Raw genomic sequence first — 19,101 nt, forward strand, 5'->3', positions numbered from 1 at the left:
TCGTTCATGAACGACACATCACTACTTGACATCCATGTGTTTGTTTTTTTGTCTGGCCTTTCCAGTTTATTCTTTTATGTAACTTTTTGGCTCCTTTATATTCTTTACACTTAAAGATCTGCCTCAGCGCACTTCTGATGTAAAGAGAGGGAAGGAAAGAAGATTGCTTACATAAGTTGACCTGAGTGTCAGAGAGGCCAGGGGAAGGACACAATGTCATCTCTGTGATGTAAGCCCTGGTTCCCATATCACTGCTGTTCCCTTAATGAAACAAACTCACTTTTGCTCCGTTAGAAAGAAAAAAACATCAGAACATGATGTGCTCAGTTACATAACAATCGCATACTTGCAGATCGCCACCTGACTTCACCCGAAGGCAGTGTGTCATTGGTTCCCAGGGCAGATTTCAGCCTCCTCCAGACCTTAAAGGATTAGTTAACTTTTAAATAAACTTTTGCTGATAATTTACTTCCCCCCCCCCCATGTCATCCAAGATGTCCATGTCTGAGAAATTAAGGTCTGTAGAGAAATTAAGGTTTTTGATGAAAACCTTCAAAGGGCTTTAAACAATACCGATGAGGGTCTTATCTAGCGAAAAGATTGGTCGTTTGAAAAAGAAAAAAAACAGTTTTATAAGCATAAATGCTCGCCTTGCTCTGTTCTGTGATGCGCGTTCATGAGCTCACGTAATATGCAATTACATTGAAAACGTCCGAAAGGAGGACCGTATACACATATTCAAATGTCTTTATGTCAGTTTATTGTTAAACATTTTTTTACGAACACTTGTAAACACCGACTCGGTACTTCCGCCTACATCAAGCGTGACCTTTTCAACGTAATTGCCTATTGCGTGATGTCACGAACAGGCATCACAGAACAGATGGTGAGCATTTGTGCTTATAAAACGTGAACTTTTTTATTTATGACCAATTGTTTCGCTAGACAAGACCCTTATCCATCGTCTGGTATAGTTTAAAACCCTTTGAAACCGCACTGACACTGCACTGTCATTTGGACCTAGAACCATTGTGTGCCCATTGAAGTCCATTATATGGAGAAAAACCTGGAATGTTTTCATCAATGTAGCAAAGTTCGATATGATAAGGAAGGAAGAGGACAAGGGGTCGGCTGGACGGTTGATGCTGTATCTTTATTAAACTCAATATCTTTGCCAACACACACTGTGGTGTGGTATCTCAATGAACAACGATCGCTCAGTCACTTCCGGGTCGGCACTTCCGGCTTCCGGTAACTCAGTCTCTGTAAGGGGGGTTTGGCATCAACCGTCCGGGCTCTCTCTCTCCTCGATCTCCGGTTCCACTGATGTTTTATCCCCTCTCCGCGCTCATTACTAGAACAAGAGACAGGTGTTATTAATCTGCTTCCAACCCACTCACGTACCGCTTGTCCCGCGGCTCTCTCTCCCGCTGCAGACCTCGCTGAACCACGCCCCCCTTGCCACATACCCCCACCGCCCGACTCAGGCCGGGGAGCCGTCCGGCCTGCAGCCCCCCCCCCCCCATTTCTGGAGAGGAAGTCGGCCACAGCCATCTGAGCACCCGGCCTGTGGACCACCTGGAACTTAAAAGGCTGAAGAGCTAGATACCAACGAGTGATCCGCGCGTTGGTATCCTTCATGCGGTGGAGCCATTGGAGAGGAGCGTGGTCCGAACAGAGGGTGAACTCCCGCCCCAGAAGGTAGTAGCGGAGGGTGAGAACGGCCCACCTGATGGCAAGGCACTCTTTTTCGATGGTGCTGTACTTAGCCTCTCTCTTCGAGAGCTTACGGCTAATGTACAGCACCGGCCGCTCTCCCCCCTCCACCTCCTGGGCCAGGACTGCGCCCAGCCCCCTGTCCGACGCGTCAGTCTGCAACAGAAAAGGGAGAGAAAAGTCAGGGGAGTGTAACAGCGGCCCGCCACATAGAGCAGCCTTAACTCGGGTGAAGGCCTGCTGGCACGGCTCCGTCCATTGGACCGTATCTGGTAGCCCCTTTTTAGTAAGGTCAGTCAGAGGGCTGGTGAGGTCCGAATAATTTGGAATAAACCGTCTATAATATCCCGCCAGCCCCAAGAACTGCCTTACCTCCTTTTTGGTCTTGGGCCTCGGACAGGTTGCAATTGCGGCGGTCTTATCAATTTGGGGACGCACCTGCCCATGACCCAAGTGGAAGCCCAGATACCTTACCTCCACCCGCCCAATTGCACACTTCTTCGGGTTGGCCGTGAGCCCCGCTCCCCTCAACGACCTCAAGACCGCCCGGACATGCTGCATATGCCGCTGCCAATCGTGACTGTAAATCACGATATCGTCCAGGTAGGCAGCAGCATATGCGGCATGGGGACGCAAAATCCTGTCCATGAGTCGCTGAAAGGTAGCGGGTGCCCCGAACAAGCCGAAGGGAAGCGTGACGAATTGGTGCAATCCGAACGGCGTGGTGAAGGCCGTCTTTTCTTTGGACAATGGAGACAAGGGGATCTGCCAATAGCCCTTCGTTAAGTCCAATGTCGAATAAAATCGAGCCGTGCCCAGCCGATCAAGCAACTCGTCAACCCGCGGCATTGGATACGCGTCGAATTTCGACACTGCGTTCACCTTGCGGTAGTCCACACAGAACCTGACCGAGCCGTCGGTTTTAGGAACTAAAACGATCGGGCTCGCCCAGTCACTGTTGGACTCCTCTATTACTCCCATATCGAGCATTGCCCCTAATTCTTCCTGAACTACTTTTTTCTTGTGTTCAGGTAAGCGATACGGCCGGCTGCGAACTACCACGCCCGGCTCGGTCTCGATATGGTGCTGAATTAAGTCGGTACGTCCCGGTAGGGGCGAGAACACGTCGGCGAATTCCGCCTGTAGCTTTGAGAGATCAGTGAGTTGGGACGGTGAGAGGTGATCTCCCCCAGGGGCCAATGCGACCGATTGTGCTTTGATGCTCGCCTCTGGCCCGAGATCATCCTCTCCCCCGATCACCGTCGCCAACAACACTGATTCCACCTCATTCCATTTTTTCAGGAGGTTGAGGTGATAAATTTGCCGTGCCCCGTTCCTATCGGACCGTATCACTTCATAATCGAGGTCTCCCACCTGTCGTGCGACCTCAAACGGCCCCTGCCACTTCGACATTAATTTAGAGCTCGATGTAGGGAGTAATACGAGCACTTTCTCTCCCGGTGTAAATTTGCGTAGTCTCGTACCCCTGTTATACGACCGGCTTTGGCGGTCCTGGGCTTGCAACAAATTCTCCCTAGATAGCCGCCCCAAGGTGTGGAGTTTTGTTCGCAAGTCCAGCACATATTGAATTTCGTTTTTGGCCAAAGAAGGTCCCTCCTCCCAAGTTTCTCGTAGGACGTCCAGCACCCCCCGGGGCTGTCGTCCGTAGAGAAGCTCGAAGGGGGAAAACCCCGTGGAGGCTTGTGGGACCTCCCGCACAGCGAATAAGAGGGGTTCTAACCACCGATCCCAATTTTTGGCGTCTTCCTGTACGAATTTACGGATCATGGATTTAAGAGTGCGATTAAATCGTTCGACCAAGCCGTCTGTTTGTGGGTGATAGACGCTTGTCCGAATCGATTTGATGCCCAATAACCCGTATAATTCGCTTAGCGTGCGTGACATAAACGCCGTGCCTTGATCAGTGAGGATTTCCTTCGGAATCCCCACTCGGGAGATTAAACGAAACAGTGCGTCCGCAACACTCTTCGCCGAGATGTTGCGGAGAGCCACTGCTTCCGGATATCGCGTTGCGTAGTCCACGATAACTAGCGCAAAACGATGTCCGCGTGCGGATCGCTCTAATGGCCCGATGAGGTCCATCGCAATTCTCTCGAAGGGGACCTGCATTAATGGAAGGGGGCGCAATGGCGCTTTTGGGGAGGCCAGTGGATTCACCAACTGACATTCAGGACAAGACGCGCACCACCTGCGCACATTGTCGTGAATGCCTGGCCAAAAAAATCGGGTCATTAAACGATTCAGCGTGGCCGCCTGTCCCAGGTGGCCCGCCATTGGGTTAGAATGAGCCGCCTGGAAAAGCATTTCCCGGCGGCTCTTTGGTACTAACAACTGGGTTGTATCTACCTTTGTCTGAGCGTCTTGGGTCACTCGATACAACCTGTCCTTAATTATGGCAAAATAAGGATACGTGACGGGCAGGGCGGGTTGAAGGGACTGACCGTCGATAGTGCGGACCTGTTGGAAAGCATGTTTTAGGGTATCGTCCTGAGACTGCTCCAGAGGAAAGTCATCGCGGTCCGAGAGAATCAGTCTCTCGACCCCGCTCGGTTCCTCTGAAGCCGTTTCCGAGGGCCCCGTATCAGTCTCGCCAACCTGCACCCGCACCGCCCCGTTCCTAGCCTGGCTCCCCCAAGCGGCATCCGCGCATATCGACCCCAATAACGCCGGAAAGGCGGGCCAATTCGTCCCCAGAATTAGCGGATGCCGGAGGTGGGGACTAACCGCCACCTCAACACTATGATTTTCTCCCCTGAACTGAATCGTGACTGGTACAAGCGGATATTCCACCACATCCCCGTGCACACACCGCACCTTAACCATGCGGCTTGTATCCAATGCCCCAGGCTGCATCAGGCTTTGATGGATCGAGGTTTGGTTACATCCTGAATCCACCAAGGCCTGATATGTACCCCCCTTGATACTCACAGGAACTTGGTACTCTCCTGCTTGATCAGGGGTGGTCCGCTGGACGTCCGGGACCCGGATCATTGTCCCGATATCCATCATTGGACATCGGTCCACAAAATGGTCCGGGTCACCGCACCGCCAGCAGGCCAGCCCAGGCCTGCCCGCCGCCCCTGCGGCGGGGAGTGGGTTGGAATATGAGCGCGGAGGGGGGGTGGAACCGGAACCGATATCCCCGCCCGACCCCAGCAGCCCCGCCCCCCTGGGCGGGGCCCTCGAACTCCCGTATTGCCCTGGGCCCATTCCACCCCAACCTCTGGGGGGAATACGAGGGGGCCCTGGAGGGCGGGACCTAGGGAGAGGGACAGGAGGAGAAGGAGAGACAGAGGGGGGAGAGAAAGAGGGAGAAGTTAAACGGGGTTCGCCGACCCCTGGGCACGCCACCAGATGGTCCTCCGCCAGGTTGATGGCCGTCGTCAGCGACGTGGGCCGGTGGCACTGGACCCACTCGGCGGTCTTCTTGGGAAGCCGAGCGATGAACTGTTCCAGTACCACCAGATCGACGATGTGGTCCACGTCGCTTCCACCGGCCAATAGCCATTTGCGGCAGGCGTCCCGGAGCTGGTGGGCCATCGCGAAGGGCCGGCCGGTCTCCCCCCACTCAAGCGAGCGGAAACGCTGACGGTGTTGTTCGGGGGTCCGACCGACCCGCTGAATGATGGCCCTCTTCAGATCGTCGTAATCCAGGAGGTTCGCCACCGGCAGTTGTTGGGCGGCCGCCTGGGCTTCTCCGCTGAGCAATGGAATAAGGCGCACCGGCCACTGTGCCCGGGGCCACCCGCAGGCCTCCGCCGCTTTCTGAAAAAGGTCTATGAAGGCCTCGGGATCGTCCTGTGGCCCCATCTTGTGTAGGGGCACGTGGACCGGTGCGCTGGCGAGCCCGGCGGCTTCGGTGTGAACCTCCCGGTCTATCCAGCTCCGGAACCTCTCGCGGTCCTCTTGCTGGCCGCGGACGATGGCCTCGAATCGACGCTCCTGGTCCGCCCGCAGCTCCAGCATGGCCTGATGTTGATTCTGGTGGAGGGCCGCGAGAGAGGTGATAATGTCCGCAAACGGCGTGGCGGAGGGCGTTGGAGTAGTCATGGCGGCGGCGCGGTCCTACTTCCTTCCCGGGTTTCGGCACCACTGTAGCAAAGTTCGATATGATAAGGAAGGAAGAGGACAAGGGGTCGGCTGGACGGTTGATGCTGTATCTTTATTAAACTCAATATCTTTGCCAACACACACTGTGGTGTGGTATCTCAATGAACAACGATCGCTCAGTCACTTCCGGGTCGGCACTTCCGGCTTCCGGTAACTCAGTCTCTGTAAGGGGGGTTTGGCATCAACCGTCCGGGCTCTCTCTCTCCTCGATCTCCGGTTCCACTGATGTTTTATCCCCTCTCCGCGCTCATTACTAGAACAAGAGACAGGTGTTATTAATCTGCTTCCAACCCACTCACGTACCGCTTGTCCCGCGGCTCTCTCTCCCGCTGCAGACCTCGCTGAACCACGCCCCCCTTGCCACAATCAAAAACCCTAATTTCTTTATGACTGATGAAAAAAAGACATGGACATCTTGGATGACATGGGGGTGAGTAAATTATCAGCAAAAGTTGATTTAAAAGCGAACTAATCCTTTAAGAGACTGAAATGCATGAAAATTACCATATTTAAATGTCTGTAATGCCAATATAACATCAAACTATTTACTTCTTTAATGCACATTTCTTGTGTTATTAAATGATCCGTGCTTATTATTCAAACCTTTTGGGCTGACGCCACAAATTTGTCTTAATATTCAACCAGTAATGTCTAACTACCAAGGTAAGATTGCACCAGAAATGCATAAGTTCTTCATTAAATTAAACATATAGTCCACAGTGTAGTAATGTAACTATCAATGAAAACAAGTTACCATTAAAATACGATTGTCTTCTCTGAATAGTTATGTTATACGTACAGTGGTGGCCAAAATTATTAGAATACCTGACAGATCTGAAAATATTTAGACTCCAATCGACTCCAAAACATGATTTAATTTCATAATGTTCATGAAACATGCAGATGGTTGCTCTGACCATCAAATATCAGATGAAGTGACTCGTGACCTCCTGTTTTTATCCACTTTTAACTTTAATATTTGGTATGTCCACCCTTTGCAGCAATTACAGCAGCACATCTCTCCGGCATAGTGTCAGTATATTTCCTCTGAGACTCTGAGAACTTGTTTTTGGAGGTTTTCAGAGAAAAAAAAATGTGAAGCTTATTAAAAAAATTATTTAAACGCTTTTGTAAAAAAAAGCACTTACTGTACGTTGATCCTTCTGTAAAAACGTGTGTATTACTGTATTTGAGCTGTAAAGCAGTTTAAATATTTAGACAATTATTTTAAGTGTTATGTCGTCCTGGATGCAATTACACAGAAAAGGTTATTTTCTTTTTAATAAATATTTGAAGTCTTCTGGCTATTTAAACAGTGAGTATTTACATTTTTACAAATTGGCCCCATGCACTTTCATTGTAAACACCTCAGTGGAACACAGCGTTTTGCTTGTTTTCAAGAAAAGAAGAGACACTTGCAAATTAATTTTAGTGGCAATAACCTTTATACCACAAATTCTGACTATTCACCTATTCACTTGTACATTTGCATTGGAAATCCACACTTGCAGGCTTCCTCTGTAGGCAGCTCGCTAGGTTTTGAAACTAGGTTTAATTTTAGATTTGCATGAAGACTCGTGTCAAATGTCCATTGTGATTCTGTCAATGTATGATAGATTTGTTTTCATCTCAGTGTCATGATGTTATGAAACATATATGCCAGTTATTTCAGAGTCGCAGTGAGATCTCTGAGGGCAGGCGCCTCCATTACATTAAATGAATTTGTTTTTGCATGTACTGATAGCACTAAACGCTTCTCACCTCCTAATTGATTTTCTCATTCATCTCCGGGGAATGTTGTTCACAGTCATGGATGCTTCTGAAGGAGCCACATTTCAAACAAGCAGCATAGTGTGGACAATCCACCCCCTCTCCACCCGAAACTAAGATGTTGCCCTTAGAACTAATAATGGGTTTTAGCGCATGCTTCTCCGATTGATCTGCTAAAACTATAAGTGCAAGCAGAACAAATCCCTGTAATGATCGCCTCAGGATGGGAGCCAGCACCGAGCTAAGCGCGCGTATGTGTGTGACAGCTCATAGCGCCACTCACACACATTATTTCCCCACTGTACATCTCCTCACAAACATATTCTCCGAATCATTCCAGCAAACTACGCTCTCCACTTCTGTGTCCTGTGTAGTTGGAAGTCCAATATTCTTGAAACCGGAGGTTAGCTGTCTTTTTTTCAGAAACATTTTGTTAAACACACTCACTCACATATAGATCGATAAGCTACATAAACTCACAGCAGAGACAGAATGTTTTATTATAGCTTCATGCCTTCTTTTCATAAACACTTGAATGTGAATAAGCAACATTTTGAACGAAAAGCTGAGAAAACCAGAGGGTCCCAAACGGGCCCCACTTTATATTAGGTGGCATTAAGTACTATACACTTACATCCAAAATAAGTACAATGTATTTACTATGTTCAAATTGTATTGCAAAACACTTTGCTGATACTGAGGTTGGATACGGGTAGAGTTAGGGACAGGTGTGGTGGTGTGGGCAAGTTTAAGGGTAAGGTTAGGGGTAAGGGAAGTGCCAACTGTGTAATTACAAATGTAACTACAGAAATTAATTACAAATGTAATTACATGCTGGTATTTTTTTAAATGTAAGTACAATGTAAAAACATGTATGTACACAATAAGTGCATTGTATCAAATGATTCATTACAATGTTAGTACATAGTAGTTAAAGCCACCTAATATAAAGTGGGTCCGTACAACATATTTAAGCAATGCTTAAATGCTTTTATAACTTGCTTCTGCTCCTTTTCACCTGGGTTTTTATCTGAAGATTCTGTACTATTTCAGAAGATGTGTAAAATTGCCCCTCTACTGTATGACAGGGATGCATGTTACATTTTGAGGCCATAAAACTAAATCTCTTAAATCTCTCTCTCTCTCTCTCTCTCTCTCTCTCTCTCTCTCTCTCTCTCTCTCTCTCTCTCTCTCTCTCTCTCTCTCTCTCTCTCTCTCTCTCTCCTCCAATATTTGGATCTCATCTGTCTCCACTTTTTGAGTGCAACTCCCACATCTCAACATACAATCAATCATGTCATTTATAATCAGTTTGGGTTCCCTAAGACTCCAGCAGAGAGTTCATTTTTGGCATTTTTGCAACTTCTTTGATATGGACACCAGGAAACAATTGAGAGAAGAGTAGAGAATGGGATCGGGAAATGGCACAAGTCTGAAGAATGTGTCAGAGAGCGTTTATTAACCACCAGACCACTCAAGTTTTGTTTTTAAAAAGACACGGTTTCATTTACTCCAATTTAGAACATTTCTAAAACCCATTTTCTCACTTAATTTACATTGACTTTCCAATTAGACCCTGATGTCAAGAGATATAGTAGTTCTTCTCCCCCAGCCCGCCTCAATACTGTCGAAAACATGCTCTCCTCAAACAGAACTAAGGCATCAGATGTACATGTTCATGTGTGCGTGCGGTTGAGAGCTGACACATGCCCAGTGGTGTTTGTTTTTCAAGGCATGACTTGACCGCTGCTCGGAATTCCATTTGGCTGGCCATCTGAGAGATGAGCTTCAGGGTCCACTGTCACGTTATGCCTGTACCACTACTCTGAGCTCGCAGCCAGATATTTGTGTTTTTGAGTTTCTGTGGGGCTGTAGGGCTCAATGTACCCAACATAGTCCAAACACTGATCATCTAAAATAGCTAAGCAATAGTTGTGCTACTTTATTGAGGAGCTTGCTAGGAAAAAAGTATGCCTAGTAGTATTTGTAAAGCTAGTAATGTAATGTAAAGCCAGCATTTAATAAACATTCTACACATAATAAAGAAGACCTAACATGCTGCCCAGGGATTTGAAATGCTGTATGGTTTTCGTTTTAAATCCTAAACCATCTGTATTAACTGATTCATTGGAATGAATAAGGCTTTTCAACATTACTTTGTAGGGAGGAAAAGCATTACTTTATTTAGAAAATAGCTGAACTATTGACATAGTACTGAAAAATGTGATTTGTTATGATTTGATAGTTACTTTCCAAGAATTGCACAATTTGGTGGGTGGGTGGGGTCTAATTGCAAATTTACTTTGTGATCTAAAAAAAAAAATTCTATATTTTTTTCCAGATTTATGTGCCTTCTTGTTACACTGCACAATTTGGCAAAAAATGTATTACTAAATGCAAATATATGTGTCTAATTCAATTGCAGCTTTTGCAAATTTGATAATCGCCATATAGAAGTTCAGTTTTTATTTCGATTATTTGTGCAACCTTATGCGGTACCAGGGTGCATTAACGGTATCAAACAATACCATGTTTTTTTGGTATTGCATAGGACTTAATGATCACCTGTTCATATGCTGAGGAATTACCATTGCACGTTTGCCAAAAAATGCAGTAATACCAGGGCACTTATATTTTATTTCATAGTCAGTGCATTAACTGAATCTTTAGTGTACTGTGAGGTCTGGACACAAATGCTGGATTAAATTTGACGGGTGAGACAGACGTTTCACTTTCTTGTACTCCTGCTGTTCTACTGAAAATCTGAGTGGTCATTGCCATGGAAACCCTGGAGACCTATCAGGTACAGGCTTTGGGGTCATTTAGTTGACGCTGAGGCATTGATGCTGTAGTGACCATAGTGACAAATTTATTCTTTACAGTACTCAACGGAGCTTTCTTATGCGAGTGAGGAAGTACAGTACTTAAAGTACATAAAGTACAATGCAAGATGATTTCATACAATTAATCTGAAGCTAAATCAAATGATCTGAAGCAGAAGAGTGTTTTATGATTCAGAGAGTGACTAGTGGGGACATGTTTTGTGTTCAGTATTCTCCATGGTTCATTAATTTGTCAATTCGTTCAGTAAAACTCTTGGCTTTTAAAGCCATTTTTGAGGTTAAACGAGCCATGGTGGATTAGGTACTCATGACACAACCCTCCCGTTCTAGGAGATGTGAGCGGTCCCCAGACACCTATTCACTGAAGGATCTCTGACTTCACTTGAAAGCAAAACATTCCTATTGCTCTCTTTCCGTAGCTGTCATCCATAATGTCAGAGCATGTGTTTGCATACAAAAACAATGCTATTATATACACACATGTATAATCTAGAGATATTTATCTTAGGTTACATTACTGAAATCATAATAACCTTTAAAAGTATGCCATTATAATAGGTTATTTTAAGCACAACTGCACTGCAGAATGATTTCAATTGATTCTCTGCAAAATGCTCAGTTTGTACATTTATTTTTGATATTACTGCTGGAGCATTGTCTACATTATTTTATGTGGCATGTTAAACATTGTTTTGCTTACAATATTTTAATGTTATAAATCTATATCCACTATCGCTCAAAAGTTCAAGATTGTTAATGTTTTTCAAATAAGTCTTGTATGGTCACCAAGTAATATTGTGAAATATTATTACAATTTAAAATAACTGTATTCTATTTTAATATATTTTAAAATGTAATTAGGGCCTGAGCACCGATGGTGTGAGGACCCTATTGGAATTGCTCCGTTTATTATTATTATTAATTCCTGTGTTTTCAGCATCATTACTTCAGTCTCCAGTGTCACTTGAAGTTTCAGAAATCATTCTAATATTCTGATTTAGAAACACAATATGCTGCCTAATATATTTTCCAGGGTTCTTTGATGGATATAAAGTTTAACAGAACAGCATTTATTTGTAATATAATCTTCACTGTTATATTTGATCAGTTTGCTGAATAAAACTATTAATTTTTTTTTTTTTTAAAAGCTATTTTTTGTAGTATAAAGACTTCACTTTTCTTTCAGATGGAAAATTTCAGTGTGGAAATTCAGTTGCATGTTCATACACCCCTCCTTGGTAATTTGCAGGCAAGTAAATATTTGTGTAAATCAGGGAAAAAAAAGTATCCAACCATTCCTTGAAGCTATTTTAGATTAATGTGATGGCAGGCGAGTGAGCAGTATCAGCTGCAGAATGTGATTGTGTGTAGAGGCAGCAGGAAGAAGGGAATTATAGCAAGTGTAAGCCTGGGGCCAGTGTGTCTGACAGGGCCTGTGCGGGGGGCTCAGTGCAGGGTTCCTTGTTTTGCTCTTAGACTGTTTGTTGCTTCTTTGGATTCCTGGCTCTAAGTTGTTGTTCTCAGGCCAAATTCTCATCGCGCACACAGAGCGAGTCAAAGAATGAACACTGAGTCCTGCTGCCAGCTGACTTTGAAGAACAACCCAAGCTTTCCATGACAGCCATCGCCGTTACTGACTCCCTGGGAGAGACGCTCTAAGGGGAAGCATTCTCCATAAAATGCTAATGTTAGATACTTCACTGAGCTGGAGATTCCCATGCCATTGGTTAATCCATCACCTCCTTTCCTTCACTTTACAGAGGAGTCATTTGTCTCTTTACTCTTTTTATAAATTCTCTGTAAGCTCTTTGCCCACATCAGTCATTTTTAAGAGTTGTAGGTGCACTTTTTGCTTAATTGCTAGTTCCATTACAACATACATTTTAAAAAGGACACAATATTCTTACTGTAATACTTCTTACAGTAAATTAAATACACATGGTTACAAATACACAGTACACAAGGATGTAAGTGGACTTTATCAACCAACTATTTGGGCTCTGGGGTACTTTGGAAAATCGTTGTCACTTGACACAGTCTGCAGTGCTGTGTCAAGAAATGCAGCTTGAATGGTCCAAAAGACAGTGGAAATGTGTGCTGTGGTCAGATTGAGTCCATGTTTCAGCTTGTTTTTGTGAAAAACAGACATCAAGTTCTTAGTCCCAAAGACGAAAGGGACTACCCAGACTTTCGTTAGCGACAGGTGTGTAGAGAGTAGGGATGCACCGATCTGATCGGGTATCTGTCAGACAGGACCGATCCAAGTCTGATTCTGTGCGTATAATATTCTGTGTCATTGATAAGCCCCAGTCCCCCACAAAAGGCACAAAAACATTATAAAGAAAATTGCTATTTGAACTAAGGACCGGGACGTTTCAGCATAGCGTTTGAGGAAGCCTGTCAATTGCGTTATATCTGCGTTACCCTCAGTTTCGGGTTTTATTTGGCAGGAGCGCTTTACTCTTAGCAGTGTGAAAAAGTGAATGCATGGAGTAACGTCATAACATCAGTTTCAACACACTTAAATGTATCTCTAAATGTACCGTCATAATAAAAGTTCCGGTGTTCGCGAGGCGGACTGGGGCGGGAACTGGCGAACATTTAAACACTAAAATAAACACATACAAAACGAAACATAACGTAAATAGTCCAGGCCTGGTCCTCTCTTATCCTTCTCTGTCGTCGCTCCTCCTTTCATGCTCCCGAAGCTCATTGACACTCGCGCCCCCGGCCTCACTGTGTTCCCCGTGGTTTTCGGCCTCGTCCTGCTTGCCGCACACCCCCATCGCCCCTCGCAGGCCATGGGGTACCCACGAGACTGCGCTCTACTCCCGCAATCCACCAGTCATGCGGGTCATGTGGCCGCAGCACCTGGGGGTAAGGACGGACAAGGCGAGAGAAAAGGAGATATAAGGAGAAGGCAACGGCTCCTCCAGGTTTGGCCAGCTGGCAGCGAGTCCCACATTCCCTGCTCCTTACCATCACAGCGGATGGCAAAAAGGCATCCCCCGAAAGGCGGCGCCTCTTCTGGTCCCTCTAGGACGACAGCCACCCCTCCAGAACCCGGGCGGCTAGCAGCGGCTTAACGGTCACTCCACTGTCCCCGCTCCGTTCCCCCCAGCTCTCAGCCTCGTCCTGCTTGCCACAAGATGCAAAAGCAAACATCTTGGTTGGTGGAACATCAGTGTAAACGGCGTGAGTGACTTGCATGTGTGTGAAGATGATCTACGTTGATGTAGATGCATATATTGGGATGTACAGAGACATACTCCCATGAAGATGAGGTAAATGGACTGAATGGTAAATGGACTGCATTTATATAGCGCTTTTATCCAAAGCGCTTTACATTTTGCCTCACATTCACCCATTCATACACCAACGGCGATGTCAGCCATGTAAGGCACCATCCAGCTCGTCGGGAGCAGCTGGGGTTAGGTGTCTTGCTCATGGACACTTCGACACTTGGTCAGGTGGAACCGGGGATTGAACCACCAACCTTCTGGTTTGTAGACAATCATGAGGTCTTTCCTGGGAAGCAATACATCTGGGCTTCATCCTGCACATGCTAAATAAATTGAAGGGATCTGCTTGCCTGGGCTGCCTGCAGTCCAGATCTCTCTCTTATTGAAAATGTATGGCCCATTATGAAAAAGAGAATAAGAAAACGACAACCGCAGACTGTTTGAGCAGCAGTCTTATCAGGCAAGATTGGGCAAGAATTCCATTTACAAAATTCCAACTATTAGTACCAGCGTCAATTCCTGAACAACCCCCTTTTGGAGCCACAATATACAATTAACCATTAGTCATGCTTTAATACAGCTATTAGATATACCTAATCAGAGAAAACGAAAGATCGTATAGAAAGAAAAGAAAAAACTAGACCTGAGGAAATAAGACAGAATAATAAATTGATAAAGAGCTACTTAGTTCGATGCCATACAGTTCCTGCCCTGTTTTACTTGGAGAAACACGGTCACGACAAAAGTGTGATTCATTTGTTGTGGCATCTATTACAGTACAAAGTGGCTGCACATCATTAACTTCAAATCTGAGTTTACTGGTGGAATGAGGCCGGCGGTTCGTTCTTTCTTGTGCTTTCCCTTTCACATCCGGCACCAGTGATGCGTTCTCATTGAGTCTGATTATGAAGTTTGGAAGCAAATTCACTCTTTTCTTCTTCAAACCTTCCTTCCCAGATGAAGAACTCTATTAGATGAGGGGAGATGAAACGTGGCAGTTAAGAGTCTGTTATGCTCAAACGGTCCACATCCTCTCCCATTTGCCGTTTTGCATGTGATATTTATCTTGCAGATACTATTAAAATCAGATGAAGCGTTCTTTGACTGATAGACAGAGTGGCTGCACAGCGTCAAAGCAGAGAGATGATTATCACAATCTGATATTGACACCTCATTACGTTCATACTCCTGAACAGAGGATGCAAAAAACTTTCTTTGTGCGTCAGAGTTCGCTGTGGTGTTCTTCTGTGCTTGTAACAGTTCTGCTGGAGGCAAGTTGAGTTCTCTACCTCTGTTTTGATAAAGTCGTTCAGAGGCGACTGTCATGTCAGTGGTTAGTAGGGCTAATAGGGCTAACCGCTGTTTGTATTGTTTTTGTTATTGGATGTTTCTCAATTTTATAGATAGGGAAAGTGAGGAATGAGGCAGAAAGCGATGAGAGGAGTTCCCTGTTAGGCCACATCTCGCACAGTCTGTATGTTGAAACATCATTATTGACATATTGACAAGGTGGTCTAAAAAATTGCCAATGTTTTGATTCTGATTTAAGTTGTTTAGCCATAATATATCAGATATGCACATGTTTTGGTGATATAAAATTAAGCAATATCATGATTTGTATTGTTTTCTTTTTATATAAACATAATTGTATGTTATGTGCCTGTTATGTTACAGTCCAAGGCTAGCAATTCTCAGTTGCAAAAATCACACACACACACACACACACACACACACACACACACACACACACACACACACACACACACACACACACACACACACACACACACACACACACACACACACACACACACACACACACACACACACAATGATCAGGCATAACATTATAACCATTAATTATTCCTAATATTGTGTTGGTCCCCCTTTTGCTGCCAAAACAGCCCTGACCCATCGAGGCATGGACTCCACTAGACCTCCATTAGCAACAAATCCTTTAAATGTAAGTTGCGAGGTGGTGCCTCTGTAGATTGAACTTGTTTGTTCAGCACATCCCACAGGTGCTCGATTGAATTGAGATCTGGGGAATTTAGACACCAAGTCAACACATCAAAACTCTTTGTTGTGCTCCTCAACGCATTCCTGAACCATTTTTTCTTTGTGGTGGAAGAGCGCATTATCTTGCTGAAAGAGGCCACAGCCACCAGGAAATACCGTTTCCATGAAAGGGTGAACATGGTCTGCAACAATACTTATGTCATGATCCTGTTTCTCCCTCTCTCTCTCTTCGCTGTCATTTTCCTTATTGACGCTCACACCCTCTCATTTGGTCATTATTCCCCTCAGCTGTTTCTCTTTGGCGATTAGCCGTCGCATGTTTTCCCTCACCTGATGCCTTTTTCCTCTCATTAAGGTCTCTATTTTCTACCCCCCCCCCCCCCCACACACACACACACACACACCTTTTTTACTCGTCTTTGCTTGAGTATTGCATTTTCTTTTATGTAAAGTATGGCTGTCTACTTTGTGTCGCTGGCATAGTCCAGTCGTGTTGGTAGCTGATTTATATTAGGGGAACTCTTCTGAGCCGGAGATGCGTCTCTCGTCTCTGCCGTGCTGACTGCGGTGGCGTTGTCTACAAGCCGATACCTGAGTTTGAACTTTATTCTACGACTACTGCCCTAAGTTGTTTTTTGTATTGTACTGAACTCTCTGGCAAGCCCGGTTTTGAATTAGTTACATTGTTTCTCCGCATCTGCTGTGTGATCCTCTTACCTTCATGACAACTTAGGTAGGTGGTACGTGTCAAAGTAACTGGCAGGACCCAAGGTTTTCCAGCAGAACATTGCCCAAAGCATCACACTGTCTCCAGCTTGCTTTTTTTTCATAGTGCATCCTGGTGCCACGTGTTCCCCAGGTAATCGTGTTGTGCACCCGCACCCGGCCATCCACATGTTGTAAGATGAATTGTGATTCTTCAGACCAGGCCACCTTCTTCCATTGTTCTTTGCTCATGTGCCCACTTGGCATTTTCGGCTGTGGACGGGGTCAGCAAGTGCACCCTGACTATGCAGCCTTATACACAGCAAACTGCGATGCACTATATTCTGACACCTTTTGTATCAGAACTAGCTTTAACAATTTGAGCTACAGTAGCTTGTCTGTTTTATTGGACCACACAGGCCAGCCTTCACTCCCCACGTGCATCAATTAACCTCGGCTGCTCTTGACCCTTGGCTGTCCATGACCCTGTCGCTGGTTCACCACTGTTCCTTCCTCTGACCACTTTTGATAGATTCTGACCAACTCAGACTGAGAACACCCCACAAGAGCTGTAGTTTTGGAGATGCTATAAACCAGACGTCTAGCCATCACAATTTGGCCCTTCAAATTTGCACAAATTCTTACGCTTGCCCATTTTTTCTGCTTCTAACACATCAACTTTGAGGGCAAAATGTTCACTTGCACCAATTAACAGACCAGAGGAGAACTGGCACCCCGACTGAGCCTGGTTTTTCCCAAGGTTTTTTTTCTCCATTCTGACCCTGAAGGAGTTTTGGTTCCTTGTCACTGTTGCCTTTGGCTTTTGGCTTGCTCAGTTGAGGACACCTCCACTTCAGAAATACGTAACGAGTTCTGATTGGGCCAGCGCTTCCCGTGTTGTGATTGGACAGCCGCTTAGTGCACTTTGCCTGAAAATGTTCCGCCTCTTACCATAACGGGGAGATGCAAGCGCTGAATGCGTGCATTTCTCAGAAGCAGAACTTGCAGATTTGTATTTTGTACTCATTTTAAGTACAAGAGGCTTGAAACATTTGAGTAAGCTAATTCATACTCAATCTCAAATATTTTTAGTTGTGGAAACTTGGCTAGCTTTGATTAGCAAATTTAATAAATGCTACCGTGCTAATTGGTAACACTGTGCTTTGTAGCATAGCACTTGCCGAATGAGTTATTTAAAAACATTTAACATAGGCTATCTGCTCTCAAACTAAGCTCATGCCCCCCCCCCCCCCCCCCATAACAAAGCATTAAACTTGCACGTAAAACATTATATAACACTTAATTGCAGCACTTGCTCTCTCTTTTGAGTGTCATGGCAAAGCATGCTGGGGAATAGAAATCCCAGCCCATGTTTCAGTTCAATTTTAGTTTGTCTAAATTAATAGAAACAAGTCCGTAAAACCTCAAAACAATGCAACTCAGAAGAAAAAGAGAGTTCTAAATTCTCATGAGTTAATTTGATTGAACTCATTTTTTATTAATTTGAGTTGGCTCTATTCAAACCAATTAATTATTTTGAGCATTACGTTTTACATTGTAGATTGCTGGCTAATATTTTTTCATTTCTGTCATGTTGACATGGAGTAAAACCCCCAATGATTGTTAAGATTACAACCTGCTCTTCTTTCATGGGAATAATAATTTCATCTAGCTAATTCAAATAAGTGTATTTGACCCGAAAATAGCCTTTAGGGTAAAGGAAACCAGAAAAGATTTTTGAGGTTAATCCCTCCTACCTACCACTACAGTTGGTACATGTAGGACCAAGGTTTGATCCATGTTCGCTGCACAGGACATATGTCGCTTGAGGGGTCAAATAAGTGTAAAAGTCTCATTATGATCAAAAATGTAGCTGGCTAACTGAGCAAAATGAGTACAGACATGATTATTGCTTCGAACTGAACAAACAAGCCATAAATGTCTGCTGACAGCATGAGAAGTTTGGAATATTAGATTACTGACACATGCCTAAGAATGTTTATGGAATGTGAGTGGAATCAGAGTAGATTTATTGCATGGATTATACATCTACGAGTGGGTCTGAGTTCATTATAAGCCATCAGTTAAGCGCCGACAGCCATCGGTCAATTAAGAATTACAGGCCAGAAAAGCAACCAAAGGTTTTGAACTTCTTCAATAATCCTCTTTGGGTGTGACAGGGGTCAGTGTACTGCGGAACGAGTGGTGATGGGGTGAAGGATTAAATATGGTCTCTCCCGTTAAAATATGTCCACAAGTACCCAGCATTTAACCTGACATCGCAGACGGCTGTCGTCGGGCAGGCTTTGGCTGCTTTTATTCTTATCTGTTGAGATGATAGACAGATAAATCACAGATGTCCAAATGTGTCCAATTTTCTGACTTATATGATCACTCGCATTCATCTCATGATGACGGGCGCTTTCAGGCACTTTTCACTACTGTATAAAACTGGCTCAAGTGTACAAATGGGGATGAATTTATAAAAACAAACCCGCTAACCATTTACAAACCGCAAAGACGTGACACAGTCAACTGTATTCTGTTGCAGTTTGAACATGTTTAGTTTATCTTTCCTCTTACTATTTATACGTGAAGTGGTTCTGTTGGAGCGTTGCACTAACGATGGCAAAGTTCTGGGTTAAATTCCCAGGAAATACACACACACACACACA

General features: G+C 44.9%; 2 protein-coding genes across 5 annotated transcripts in view; one reads left to right on the forward strand and one right to left on the reverse strand.

The window, feature by feature from the left end:
* Window positions 1–19,101, forward strand: part of lpp (LIM domain containing preferred translocation partner in lipoma) — a 291,537-nt gene that overhangs the window by 90,936 nt on the left and 181,500 nt on the right. The window lies entirely within an intron of this gene.
* LOC137094233 (uncharacterized) lies at window positions 1,135–6,208 on the reverse strand. The gene is made up of 2 exons (XM_067459629.1): window positions 4,666–6,208; window positions 1,135–1,354 (listed from the first exon to the last, which is right to left on the reverse strand). The coding sequence occupies exons 1-2, from the start codon at window positions 5,785–5,787 to the stop codon at window positions 1,352–1,354; spliced, it is 1,125 nt and encodes a 374-aa protein (XP_067315730.1). The 5' UTR covers window positions 5,788–6,208; the 3' UTR covers window positions 1,135–1,351.

This window comes from Pseudorasbora parva, chromosome 12 (assembly GCF_024679245.1).
Source record: "Pseudorasbora parva isolate DD20220531a chromosome 12, ASM2467924v1, whole genome shotgun sequence".
Taxonomy (NCBI): domain Eukaryota; kingdom Metazoa; phylum Chordata; class Actinopteri; order Cypriniformes; family Gobionidae; genus Pseudorasbora; species Pseudorasbora parva.

What these genes read in the sequence shown, in the direction of transcription:
- LOC137094233 (XM_067459629.1), bottom strand. Translation starts at nt 5,787, where the DNA reads ATGACTACTCCAACGCCCTCCGCCACGCCGTTTGCGGACATTATCACC.